The 13,234-nt window shown below is 58.5% G+C and overlaps 1 protein-coding gene across 6 annotated transcripts in view; it reads left to right on the top strand.

Annotated features, from left to right (window-relative positions):
* Nucleotides 1-12,655, top strand: part of SHANK1 (SH3 and multiple ankyrin repeat domains 1) — a 48,716-nt gene extending 36,061 nt beyond the window's left edge. For 5 of the 6 annotated variants that reach the window (XM_086353731.1, XM_086353730.1, XM_086353729.1 and 2 more), the window contains 3 exons: nucleotides 4,259-4,355; nucleotides 6,686-9,809; nucleotides 11,857-12,655. In XM_086353731.1, coding sequence (XP_086209857.1) covers nucleotides 4,259-4,355; nucleotides 6,686-9,809; nucleotides 11,857-12,574 — 3,939 coding nt within the window. In that variant the 3' untranslated portion in view covers nucleotides 12,575-12,655. Of the gene's footprint in view, nucleotides 1-4,258; nucleotides 4,356-6,685; nucleotides 9,810-11,366; nucleotides 11,574-11,856 lie in introns of those variants that run through there. The other variant, XM_086353732.1, reaches the window with a different exon arrangement.
* Nucleotides 12,656-13,234: the final 579 nt, after the last annotated feature.

Here is a 13,234-nt window from a genome sequence, read left to right as displayed (position 1 = left end):
AGCCTGCACCCCCAGAGATAAACCCACAACAACATCCCAGGCTCAATATGGAGTCTAGTAACAGATTAGGGCCAATCCTGTTTTCATGTATTCAACAAATGCGTGGCGTACCCACCAAGTGCCAGGTTGCCAGCCGCTCTTTGCATGAACCTCCATTACAAGACAGACAAGATCCTGGCTCCAAAGACACCCCCTCCCCCAGGGCCCAGGCACTAGCCAGTAATAAAACCAGCTGCCTGCCCACCCCCATCACCTAGAAATAAAATGCCTGAGGTCTTCATGGGGCCTTCTTTTCTTCTGGGTCCTGGAGGCCAGTGGTCATTTCCCCTTTTCTTCTCTTTCCTTCTTCCTCCTGGGGTCTGTTCCTGGGCCTCCCCCAAGCCCTCCCTCTCATGTTGCAGGCTGTCTCTGTCACCATCTCTGCCCCCCTGCTGCCACCAGCCATCCTGATCTTTCTCAGCCCCTGAGACACAGGGGCACCTCTGTGTCCTTCCTGTGTCTCTATGACCTTCCTGTGTCTCTCTCGGTGGTCTTGTTCTCATCTGTGTCTCCATCTCCCATCTGTTCTGGCTTCTCTCCCCTTTCCCACCTGGACTCTGCTTCATCTATACCAGGGGGACAAGCAGGCAGTGTGGAAGCCCAGTGCAGACGGGGGCCTGCACCACAGTGGACAGAGGTCCCTGAAAGATACACCTCTGGGTTAAACGTAAGAGGGGCTAGGGAGGATCCACTGCGCCAACAGTGGGGCTGCAGACCCCTGGCAGATCCACTGAAGGTCAAGATCCCTCTTGGGCTCCGTCTCTTCCTAGGGCTCTGCTGTTCGTCTATCTGTCCTCTCCTCTGTGTGGCCTTGGTTTTCTTGGGTACTGTCTCTGTTACCTGGTCACTGATCCCCTCTTCCCAGGGGTCCCCTGCTCCCGGTCCACATCTTGGACTGGGTGGTCCAGGTTCTAGTTTCAGCCTCTCTCTGGACTCAGTTTCTCCCTCTGGTTATTTTTTACCATATTCTCTTGGTTGCATTCTCTGCCTCTCCCCCTCCCGGGGTGTGTCTGACCCTTCTGACTGTATGTTTTCCCCTCCTGGGCTGGCCCTGGCCCTCTCCATGGCAGGACCTCGCAGGACCACTTTTTTCTCCCTGCCTTGCTGTTTCAAGCCCCCTCCTGTGTCTCCCGCGCACCTCTGGACCCCCGTCTCTGTCTTTTGTCTAGCTCTGTCTCTCCATCAGCCTCCTACGCCGGTCTCTTTCCCCTCACCCCTTTCCGGGGCTGGCTCCCTAACGTGAATTTCCCAGCCTATCTTCAGCCTCTAGCCTGTGCGCAGTGCCCGGGCACGCTCTCCTGTGGAGGCACCGGACCCTCAGCTGACCCAGGAGGTGGCACAGAGGAGGGCGGGACCTCTGGCCGACTTCCTGGGGAGAAATCTGCCAGGCAGCCGGTGACGTCACGGCACCTGGCGCCCTCTGATTGGCTGCCCTCTCTGCGCGGGAGAGGACGCTCCCAATTTGTTGACTGAGGTCAGCCTGTTCCACCTTGAGTTGGTCCGCCCCTCAAGCAGTCATTCCTAGCCTCCTCAGACGCTATTATGCCTCCTCTGTCAATCTGGCACCTCCTCTGCCACTCTGATCCCTCTTGGTGCCGAACTAACCCATTCTTTGATCCCTCTTTCTCCCACACTTAGAAGGTCTACCAGTGTGCTAATATCAGACACCTGTCCCTTGAGTCTGGATCCTCTTCGGTTAGGGGAACTCTTCCTCTGTCACCCTAACCCCCCTACTTTTATTCCACCTCCTCCATTGCCTCCTCCCGCTTTGATTTCTCCTCTGTCACTGTGATCCACCCCCCATCAGTCTCTCAGAAGAGATTTGAAGAGATCTAGTTTTACACCATTGGTGGCTTGCCACATCTTGTCAGGATGTCCTTCATTCTACAGATATCTATTGAGCACCTACTGTGTGCTAGACCTAGTGCTCAGTCCTGGTAGTATAGGAGGGAACCTGTCAAACAAAGTTACTTCCTTTAGAGAATTTACATTGGCAAAGGGAGTGGGGGTATTTTGGGGGAATTGGGTTCCACGGTAAGAGAAATCTCCAAATAACAGTGGTTTGAACAAGATAAATGCTTATATCTCTGTCATGTTGAACAAGTCAGGAGTAAGGAGTCCAAGGGAGGTGTGGTACCCTCTATGGTCATGAAGATCTAGGATCCTTCTCATCCCAGACACAAAGTTCTCTCATAGTCCAGAATGGCTGCTGGAGCTCCAGCTATTGCACCAGCATTCCAGATAGCAGGAACAAGGAACAGTGGAAAGACAGGAGTGCAAAGGAGGGCACATTGTTGCTTCTTGGGTTACCTCTAATGAGACTTTCCAGAAATAGCACACAACACTTCCACTTATGCATTTGGGCCTGCCTTAGTCCCATGACCACACCTAGTCGCAAGGGAGGTTGCGAAATACAGTCTCTTAATTAAGTGCCAAAGAAGATCAGGCTGTTCTTATTGAGTAGAATGGGTATTGGGTAGGCCACATGCCGAGGAAGACAGACAACAAACAAGTAAGCAAATAATTATAATAACTCTAACCTGGGATGAATGTTATCCAGGCTGAACTGTATTCAAGTCTCCTTCCTATCTGAAAAGAAATGAAAACATTTCTCGTCTAGAATTATCATAAGCCCTTGACCCTGTACCCATAGCGCCAGGGACAATGTCTGGTGCCTTCAGGGAGCCAACATTCTAGCTGGGGAGACAGTAAACAAGTAAACCAGATCATTTCAGATGGAGAGAAGTGCCTTGAAGAAGACAGGACAGGGAAATGCAGTAGGCTGTGACTGGGAGGGATGTTTGAGCAGAAGAGGTAAAGATGGAAAATAATCTGTGATGATTAGGAGGAAACCATTGCAGAGAGAAGATCTAGGACTTGTAAGTGTCCTAAACAGGGATGGACCTTGGGGCATCAGAGGAGCAAGAAAAGGTGGGCACAGTGGGACCAGAGCAGGAGATGCAGGCAAGGGCTAGATCATACATAGTGTCTTAGTTTGGGTTTCCTAGAATCAGAGTCTGAGATACGGATGCTCGAGAAAATGATTTCTTAAAGGGGAACCTGTAAGGGCGGGGGGAGACAGGATGAGCTGCAGAGGTCAGCAAGCCTGATGACTGAATTTCCCCTTCAGCCTGAACTCTCACAGAGCTCTGGAGTGTGAACGACAGGATGGAGTTAATCCTGCCTTAGATGTTCATGTCAGTGGGCTGCGGGCTGCTGCTCCCAGAAGTGGGGACACCTAACTGCTGGGGCACATCAGCTCCTTTGGGGGAGGGTGATTCTTCAGAACAAGGGGCCGCCAAGTGCTGCAGGCAGGTGACACTGTGGCTGGGTGTGTGCACAGCATCCTGGCCAAGAAGATAACCTGGTGAGCACAGGCAGTGCCTGCTGCAGGGGGATTTGAAGATCAGACTCGGGAAATTCAGATCCCCTCTGAACTGATGTGAGATGTTGTAGTAGGATTTTAAGCAGGGCAATAGCATGATCTGAGTTTCTTTTAGAAAGATCCCTCATGTTTTTTTTTTTTTTAAGATTGATTGATTTTTATTTATTTGTGCTGGGTCTTTGTTGCTGCATGGGCTTTTCTCTAGTTGCGGTACACAGACTTCTCACTGCGGTGGCTTCTCTTGTAGCGCAGTACCAACTCTAGGGTGCCCTGGCTTCAGTTGTGGTGCACAGGCTCAGTCATTCCAGCTCTTGGGCTCAGTTGCTCCACAGCATGTGGTGTCTTCCCAGATCAGGGATCGGACCCGTGTCCCTTGCATTATAAGACAGATCCTTAACCACTGGACCACCAGGGAAGCCTGCCTCTGACTCTTGTGTGAAGAGTAGATTAGAAAGGCGGGTCAGGACAGGGGTGGCAGCCAGGAGCCAAGGAAGAGGCTATTGCAGCCATCCTGGCAAGTGATAACTTGGACCTGAGCAGTGACAACATGAGTGGAGAAAAAGTGCCCAGATTAGTGATCGGTTGGAAGCAGAGCAGACTCAGTTGATAATCTGCCTCCCCCCCGCTTTCTTCTTCCCCACTGCTGCCATCAGGATTCAGAAATCTTTCTCTTCCCCAGAATTCCCTTCCATTTCCTTCATGCCCCTCTCCCTTCCTGCAGAGGCTGGAGAAGGGAAGGAGGATGGCCCTGGGGGGGAATCCATGGATTTCCATGCCCTGCCTGATCTTCCCCTGCTCTCTTTTCTCTCCCCTCCTCTGACCACCAACCCCAAGTCGAGCTTTGATCCCCACCACCGCTCCCAGCCAAGTTACGAACGTCCTTCCTACCTGCCTCCTGGACCCGGGCTCATGCTCCGACAAAAATCTATTGGTATGTCACCTGCAGGGAGGGCGTAAGGGATGCCGGAGGGGAAAGGGGAGGCTAGGAGGGTGATGGTTTATGGGGAAAACAAGGGAGCCTGGGGATGTTCTTTTCTCCTTCCATATGTGACAATGAAGTTGGGCAAAGAGCTCAGGCTTTGTTGCTGAGCAAACCTGGATTTGAATCCTGGTTCTTGTCCATCCCAGCTGTGTGATCGGGGGCAGGTGGCTTCATTTCTCTGGGCCTGGGGCTCTGCATCTAGAAAATGGGGGCGTCACTGCCCCTGCTTGGATGCAGTAAGTCAAAGCTCCCACCACAGACTCTGGTTCATTCTCTCATACCTGACTCCATTTATTTATTTATTCATTCTACAGATGTTTATTGAGCACTACCATATGCCAGGCTAGACTACTGGGGATTTGTCAGGAAACAAAGCAGACTAAAGGGTCCTGCCCTCGTGGAAATTACCTTCTAGCAGGGGAAGACAGACAACAGATTATAAGGATAAGAAATAAGAAAATGATATAGTATGTTAATTGTGGTGAGTGCTATGGGGGGAAAAAAGAGTAGAATGAGAGAGCTCAGGCATGCTGGGGGGCAGGTTTGAGCTGAAACTTGGAGATGAGCGGGGAGCCGTGGAGATGTCTGGAGATAAGGCATTCCATGGAGCAGGTACAGTCAGTGCAAAGGTCCTGAGGCAGGTGTGGGGGACTGAGCTGGCATGTGCTGAGAGAGCAGCTTGGGAATATCACAGGAGAGATCAGGAGCTCAGTTTAGGGTCTGCTGAGCTTGAGATGCAAATGAGACATCCAAAAGGATGCAACATTTGGATATATGAGCCCAGAGCTCAGGGGCAAAGATGGGGTCCAAGACAAGCGTGGGAGTCTTCAGCAGGGAAGTAGTGAATGAAGTGGTGACACTGGTTGAGATAGTCAAGGGAGAGAGAAAAGTCAGAGGTGAAGAGAGAGTCAAGGACTAAGCCCTGGCAGTTGGTCAGTAGGCAAAAGATTTCACTCCTCTGGTTTTATCCAAGTTGGCTTGCTGCTTGAATCTAGCTTTTCCCCAACTTCGGTGTCCACAGTCCACCCATTTCATTTGCCTAGTAACAGCTACCCTTACATCCACCTGACATTGCTTACCTATAAATTGGCTCCCTCTTTTAAAATATTAACCTCATCCTGAGCTCCATCTGTGAAATCACAGATTTGATGTACTAATTACATTGCTTTTCTGCCTATACAAGAAATCTAGAACTATGCATATAAACAAGGTATCTCTTCCTGGCTCAAGCCAGTTTCGCTCACCGCAAGAGACGCCTGGTGGTGGTGGTGGTGGTTTAGTCACTAGGTAATGTCCGACTCTTGCGACCCCATGGACTGCAGCTAGCCAGGCTCCTCTGCCCATGGGATTCTCCAGGCAAGAATACTGGGGTTGCCATTTCCTTCTTCAAAAAGACCCCTGCTGCTGCTGCTGAGTCACTTCAGTCGTGTCCAACTCTGTGCGACCCCATAGACGGCAACCCACCAGGCTCCCCCGTCCCTGGGATTCTCCAGGCAAGAACATGGAGTGGGTTGCCATTTCCTTCTCCAATGCATGAAAGTGAAAAGTGAAAGTGAAGTCGCTCAGTCGTGCCTGACCCTCAGCGACCCCATGGACTGCAGCCTTCCAGGCTCCTCCGTCCATGGGATTTTCCAGGCAAGAGTACTGGAGTGGGGTGTCATTGCCTTCTCTTATCCTATATTATACCTTTGGACGACTTAGAAAAGGCGCCCCCTCCTGGCCTGGGGAGGAAGTACATCTGAATTTCGCCCCACCTCTCTTGCTCCCTCTGCTGTTTGCTGTTGTGCAGTGCACAACCTGAATTACTGTATCGAGAGGATTTGCATTTACCACAGCTGGGGAAGGAAGCTCTGGACTAATGTTCCTCTTTAACACCTACTGGGTGAAGCCCATGGCACCCCACTCCAGTACTCTTGCCTGGAAAATCCCAAGGACAGAGGAGTCTGGTAGGCTGCGGTCCATGGGGTCGCTAAAAGTCAGACACGACTGAACGACTTCACTTTCACTTCATTTTCATGCACTGGAGAAGGAAATGGGAACCCACTCCAGTGTTCTTGCCTGGAGAGTCCCGGGGACGGGGGAGCCTGGTGGGCTGCCGTCTATGGGGTCACACAGAGTCGGACACGACTGCAGCGACTTAGCAGCAGCAGCAGCAGCAGCAGGGTGTCACCATCAGTATCATCATGGGTGCTGCTGTTGTAATACTGTAGCTCCATAGGGTTAGGGGAGACCACCCCTCCCACCCCAGCCCTGCTCCTGGATCCTCTGTGTCTTCCCAGGGGCTGCAGAGGACGATAGACCCTACCTAGCACCCCCAGCCATGAAGTTCAGCCGCAGTCTGTCTGTGCCTGGTTCGGAGGACATCCCCCCGCCGCCCACCACGTCCCCACCAGAGCCCCCCTACAGCACGCCTCCAGCCCCATCCTCCTCCGGCCGCCTCACTCCCTCTCCGCGGGGTGGGCCCTTCAACCCCAGCTCAGGTGGCACCCACCCGGCCTCGTCCCCGGCGTCCTTCGATGGGCCTGCTCCCCCTGACACCCGGATAGGGAGCCGAGAGAAGAGCCTGTATCACAGCGGGCCCCTGCCCCCACCCCACCACCACCCGCCCCACCACCACCACCACCACGCCCCGCCCCCCCAGCCCCACCACCACCATGCCCACCCGCCTCACGCCCCGGAGATGGAGACTGGCGGCTCCCCCGACGACCCCCCACCCCGCCTGGCTCTGGGCCCCCAGCCCAGCCTACGAGGCTGGCGGGGCGGCGGGCCCAGCCCGACCCCGGGTGCTCTGTCCCCGTCGCACCACGGCAGCGGGGGCGGCGCGGGCGGCCCCTCCCAGGCTCCGGCGCTGCGCTACTTCCAGCTGCCTCCGCGGGCGGCCAGCGCGGCCATGTATGTGCCCGCCCGTTCCGGCCGCGGGCGCAAGGGCCCGCTGGTCAAGCAGACCAAAGTCGTCGAAGGCGAGCCCCAGAAGGGCGGCGGCCTCCCGCCTGCCCCCTCGCCCACGTCTCCGGCGTCCCCGCAGCCGCCGCCGCCGCCGCCGCCGGCCGCGGCCGCCCCGTCGGAAAAGAACTCCATCCCCATCCCCACCATCATCATCAAGGCGCCGTCCACCAGTAGCAGCGGCCGCAGCAGCCAGGGGAGCAGCACCGAGGCGGAGCCCCCGAGCCAGCCCGAGGCCGCGGGCGGCGGGGTCGGCGGCGGCGGCTCTTCCGCGCCCAGCCCCGCCCCGGCCGTGTCGCCCGTGCCGCCGTCCCCCTCGCCTGTGCCCACCCCCGCCTCGCCCAGCGGCCCGGCCACCCTGGATTTCACCAGCCAGTTCGGAGCGGCCCTGGTGGGGGCGGCTCGGAGGGAAGGGGGCTGGCAGAACGAAGCCCGCCGGCGGTCCACGCTCTTCCTCTCCACCGACGCGGGGGACGAGGACGGCGGCGACAGCTCGCTGGGCCCAGGGGCGCCCCCGGGCCCCCGGCTGCGCCACTCCAAGTCCATCGACGAAGGCATGTTTTCGGCCGAGCCCTACCTCCGGCTGGAGTCGGCGGGCGCCGGCAGCGGCTACGCGGGCTACGCGGCCGGCGGCCGAGCCTACGCGGGCAGCAGCGCCTTCACCAGCTTCCTGCCGCCGCGACCCCTGGTCCACCCGCTGACCGGCAAGGCCCTGGACCCGGCCTCCCCACTCGGGCTGGCCCTGGCCGCCCGGGAGCGGGCGCTGAAGGAGTCCTCGGAGGGCGGTGGGCCCCCCCAGCCCCCTCCAAGGCCCCCATCGCCCCGCTACGAGGCCCCGCCGCCCACCCCGCACCACCACTCGCCCCACGCCCACCACGAGCCAGTGCTGCGCCTCTGGGGAGCCTCGCCCCCGGACCCGGCCCGCCGGGAGCTGGGGTACCGGGCAGGGCTGGGCAGCCAGGAGAAGTCCCTTCCGGCCAGCCCACCGGCGGCCCGACGCTCCTTGCTGCACCGCCTGCCTCCCACAGCTCCCGGGGTCGGGCCCCTCCTGCTGCAGCTGGGGCCCGAGCCCCCCGCCCCGCACCCCGGGGTAAGCAAGCCCTGGAGATCTGGCGCCCCCCCGGAGGAGCCCGAGCGGCTGCCCCTCCACGTGCGGTTCCTGGAGAACTGCCAGCCCCGGGCCGGCGGGGCGGGTGGAAGGGGGCCCCCCTCGGAGGACGGGCCGGGGGTCCCGCCGCCCAGCCCGCGCCGCTCTGTGCCGCCCTCGCCGACCTCCCCGCGGGGCAGTGAAGAGAACGGGCTCCCCCTGCTGGTCCTGCCGCCGCCCGCCCCCTCGGTAGACGTGGAAGACGGCGAATTCCTCTTTGTGGAACCGCTGCCCCCGCCCCTCGAGTTTTCCAACAGCTTCGAGAAGCCGGAGTCGCCTCTCACGCCGGGGCCTCCCCACCCGCTGCCGGACCCACCCACCCCGACCACCCCATTGCCCTCTGTGCCGCCCCCGGCCGTGGCCGCCGCCCCTCCCACCCTGGACTCGACCGCATCCAGCCTGACTTCCTATGACAGCGAGGTGGCAACGCTGACCCAGGGGGCCCCCGCGGCTCCTGGGGACCCCCCTCCGCCAGGCCCTCCCGCCCCAGCCGCTCCGGCTCCCCCAGCCCCCCAGCCTGGCCCAGACCCTCCCCCGGGCACGGATTCTGGTATTGAGGAGGTGGACAGTCGGAGCAGCAGCGACCACCCCCTGGAGACCATCAGCAGCGCCTCCACGCTGAGCAGCCTGTCCGCTGAAGGCGGGGGCGGCGCAGGGGGTGGAACTGGCGGCGTTGGAGGCAGTGGTGGCGCCAGCGTGGCCGGTGGACCAGAGCTCCTGGATACCTACGTGGCCTACTTGGATGGCCAGGCCTTTGGGGGCAGCGGCACTCCTGGCCCCCCATACCCCCCGCAGCTCATGACTCCCTCTAAGCTCCGGGGCCGGGCGCTCGGGGCCGGCGGAGGCCTGCGGCCGGGCCCCGGTGGGGGACTCCGAGACCCTATCACTCCCACCAGCCCCACTGTCTCGGTGACGGGGGCGGGAACCGATGGGCTGCTGGCCCTGAGCGGTTGTACGGGATCCTCGACGGCAGGTGTGGCTGGCGGCCCCGTGGCTGTAGAGCCGGAAGGTCCGCCAGTGCCCTTGCCGTCGGCCTCCTCCCTCCCTCGAAAGCTGCTGCCCTGGGAGGAGGGCCCGGGCCCGCCGCCGCCCCCCCTGCCGGGGCCCTTAGCCCAACCTCAGGCCTCAGCCTTGGCCACTGTAAAAGCCAGCATCATCAGTGAACTCAGCTCCAAGCTTCAGCAGTTTGGGGGCTCCTCGGCAGCTGGTGGCGCTCTGCCCTGGGCCCGGGGAGGCAGCGGGGGAAGCGGGGACAGCCACCACGGGGGAGCCAGCTACGTCCCCGAGCGGACTTCCTCCCTGCAGCGGCAGAGGTGAGCAGGGTGCAGGGCTGGCGGTTGGCAGTGGAAGCCAGAGGGCTGATGCTGTGGGTACCTAAGTCCACCTCCCACACCAACCCTGTCCCTTTAGGCTGTAGAAAGAAAACAGAAACCAGGTTGGCTTGGAGAAGTTTGCCCTTAGAGAAGCATGCTTTCCCAGGCACTCGAAATTTCCCTTTATCTCAGTAGCTTCTGTGATCTCCTCCCATCACCATGACAAACCACATTCCATGATGAACAAAAAGAGTGATGAACAGAGGAGATTGGAGCACAACTTGCCGATGTCCGTTTCCTTGGTGGGTTGTCAGTTCTGACAACCCCTGAAATCTTCGTGTCCCTTTGAGCCTAGTGTTGTTTCAAGACAAGAGGCTTTAGGGCATGGTGGTTACAAGCATGGTTTTGGAGCTAGGTTTTTGTTTTTTTTGGCGGGGGGGGGGGGGGGGGGCCTGCTTCCAGCCCCGCACTTGCTAACTGGGTGACCTTCAGCAAAGGAATCTACTTCTCTGTAGAAGGAGGCAGGCATAGAACTCACCTAAAAGGGTTTTTGAGGCCAACTGTACCATGAGATGGAAGAGGGGAGGGGGTCTCTTAAAAGGCCATCAAGTATAGATGGAGGAAGTTTTCCAAAGCAGCTAGCTAGTTGGAATCAGCTCAAAGTTCAAGCCCTTCTAATCTAAGGGAAAGTATAGTCACATTCCTGACTCAGACACACAGTGTCAGGAGGTTTTTTAACCCTCTTGTCCTTCTTCAGAGCTTACTTTAATTCTGCTCGAGGGTTTGATATCCTTACAGTGATATTCTAAGGTGGTTTTTAAGGTCTTTGAGATCTTGAGGCATCTCACTGATGACAGAGGAAAGGATGCTTAGTTTAGTTGACCTGTCCACCAATGATTGACTTGCCATCTGTTCTGTTACCGGGCGCCCTTCAGGGGGCTGCTGCTGCTGCTAAGTCACTTCAGTCGTGTCCGACTCTGTGCAACCCCATAGATGGCAGCCCACCAGGCTCCCCCGTCCCTGGGATTCTCCAGGCGAGAACACCGGAGTGGGTTGCCATTTCCTTCTCCACCCTTCAGGGGGAGAGGGAGGGAATCCCGCAGTGGACAAAACAAGCAATGCATATCCCTTATAGAGCTCACAGCCTGATAAGCAGAGGTGGAGGTCAGACAGGAAACAAAGTCATTGCTGTCATCCTAGGGAAAAAATACAATGGGATGGTTTGGGAGAGGTGTCTCAAATAAAAGGCAAGCTAAACAGAGAGTGGAGGAGGGAAGGGAGCGAACTGTGTGGCTCCTCAAGGGACGAGAGCACTAAGCTGAGGGAACCATTCAAAGGCCCTGAGGCAGGGACTGTTGTGGAGGGAGCTAAAGGGATGAGGGGAACCCTTTTCTCCCCTCGTTTCTTCTCTCTTTCATCGCCCTCTCATCTCTCTCTCTCTCTCTGTCCCCTGTCCCCTTCCATCTCTCTCCCCTGAATGCTCCCCTTCTTTTTTTTGTTCCTCTCTCACCGTCTCCCTGTCTTCCACTCTGCTGTGACTTGGCCATACCCCGAAAGGCAGTATAGGGTAGTGGTTAAGAGCTCAGACTTTGGTGCCATATAACTGGGCTCTGCCACTTCCTGGCTGTGTGTCCTTAGGCAGGTTACTTAACCTCTCTGTGCTGCTGATAATAATAGTAACCTGCATCAGGGCTGTCACGGGGATTCCATTGAGATGTGATCTGTAAAAGCACTTAGAACAATGCCTGGCACACGTGAGCATCAGTAAGTGGTGGTGATTATTATTATTATCATTTAATGTCTCTTTTTCTTTCATCTCTCTCGACTGTCGCCCTCCCTGTCCTCTTACTTTTCTCTCCCTTCATTTTCTGTCCTGACATCCATCTTACCCCCTCGCTCGCCCCTTCCATCTCTTCCCATTTCTCTACCCACCGCCCTGTCTCTCTTCCTCTCTCCCTATATCTTGACCTCTGCCTCTTTCTTGCCCCGCCCTTGCCCCCCACCCCCCACCCTTCTCTTCCACCCCCGCCCCCGTATCACATTCCAGACTCTCCGAAGACTCCCAGTCCTCGCTCCTCTCCAAACCCGTGAGCAGCCTGTTTCAGAACTGGTCCAAACCACCTCTGCCGCCACTCCCCACGGGAACCGCGGTGTCCCCTTCAGCCGCTGCAGCCCCGGGGGCCACCTCCCCATCGGCTTCCTCCTCCTCCACGTCCGCCCGCCACCTCCAGGGCGTGGAGTTCGAGATGCGCCCACCTTTGCTCCGCCGGGCCCCCAGCCCCTCATTGCTGCCCGCCTCGGAGCACAAGGTCAGCCCTGCGCCCCGGCCCTCGTCCCTACCCATCCTGCCTTCCGGACCCCTCTACCCGGGCCTCTTTGACATCCGAGGCTCCCCCACCGGAGGAGCAGGAGGCTCGGCCGACCCCTTTGCCCCCGTCTTTGTACCGCCGCACCCCGGGATATCCGGGGGTCTCGGCGGGGCCTTGTCAGGGGCCTCCCGCTCCCTCTCACCGACCCGCCTGCTTTCCCTGCCCCCGGACAAGCCGTTCGGCGCTAAACCTCTGGGCTTCTGGACCAAGTTCGATGTGGCTGACTGGCTAGAGTGGCTGGGCTTGGCCGAACACCGGGCCCGGTTCCTGGACCACGAGATCGATGGCTCCCACCTTCCCGCCTTGACCAAGGAGGACTACGTCGATTTGGGGGTGACCAGGGTGGGACACCGCATGAACATCGACCGGGCTCTCAAGTTTTTCCTGGAGAGGTGATGGCTGGCCTGGACGGACCAGCCCGTCCACAGAACCCTTGAGCCTACTGGCCTCTTGACCTCTGTCCGCCCCCCCCCCCCCCCAACCTAACCGTCCTTCTCTCCCCGGGCCAGGGACTCTGCTAGAACTTCGCCCTGACCCTTGTCTCCCAAGGCCGGAGGTCACCAGGTGGCCTGATCCCGGCCAGACATTTGCACCTCACAGGAGGGGGCAGCTGACACAAGACTGTGTGTGTGTGTGAAGGGGTGGGGGGAGCGGAGGGGCGCTGGAGGAAATCACAGACGGGGGAATGGAGAAGGAGGGAAGGGTCGATTTTGGGGAGCGGGGGACAGACAGAGCCATAGAGGGTCAGCCCTGAGCCTGACCGGTTGGGGGTCGTACCCCAGGCCGCAGAGGAAGGGGACGCCCTCAGATTCCACCATCTGCCGCCCCTCTAACCACCCTTCCCTCCATCTCCAGGCCCCTGGCTCTCCCCACCCTCCCTTCTCCCCAGCACACACAGCAGCCCCCGCCCCCCCAGGCTCTTGCACGCTCCTTTGCACGCCTGCTCACCTCTCTCCCCTTCCTGGGCTACAATTTTGCACAAATGCGCCCTCTGGCTGTCTTGCGCGCTCCGCCTTGGCTTCCTCCGCCTGCCTTTGCTTCCGGCTCACGCTCCGC

This window comes from Bos grunniens, chromosome 18 (genome assembly GCF_055505025.1).
Source record: "Bos grunniens cultivar Pamir isolate PY7600 chromosome 18, Bosgru_T2T1.0, whole genome shotgun sequence".
Lineage (NCBI taxonomy): Eukaryota > Metazoa > Chordata > Mammalia > Artiodactyla > Bovidae > Bos > Bos grunniens.
The sequence above is the reverse complement of the archived record's forward strand: the minus strand, read 5'-3'. Positions and strand labels throughout refer to the sequence as shown.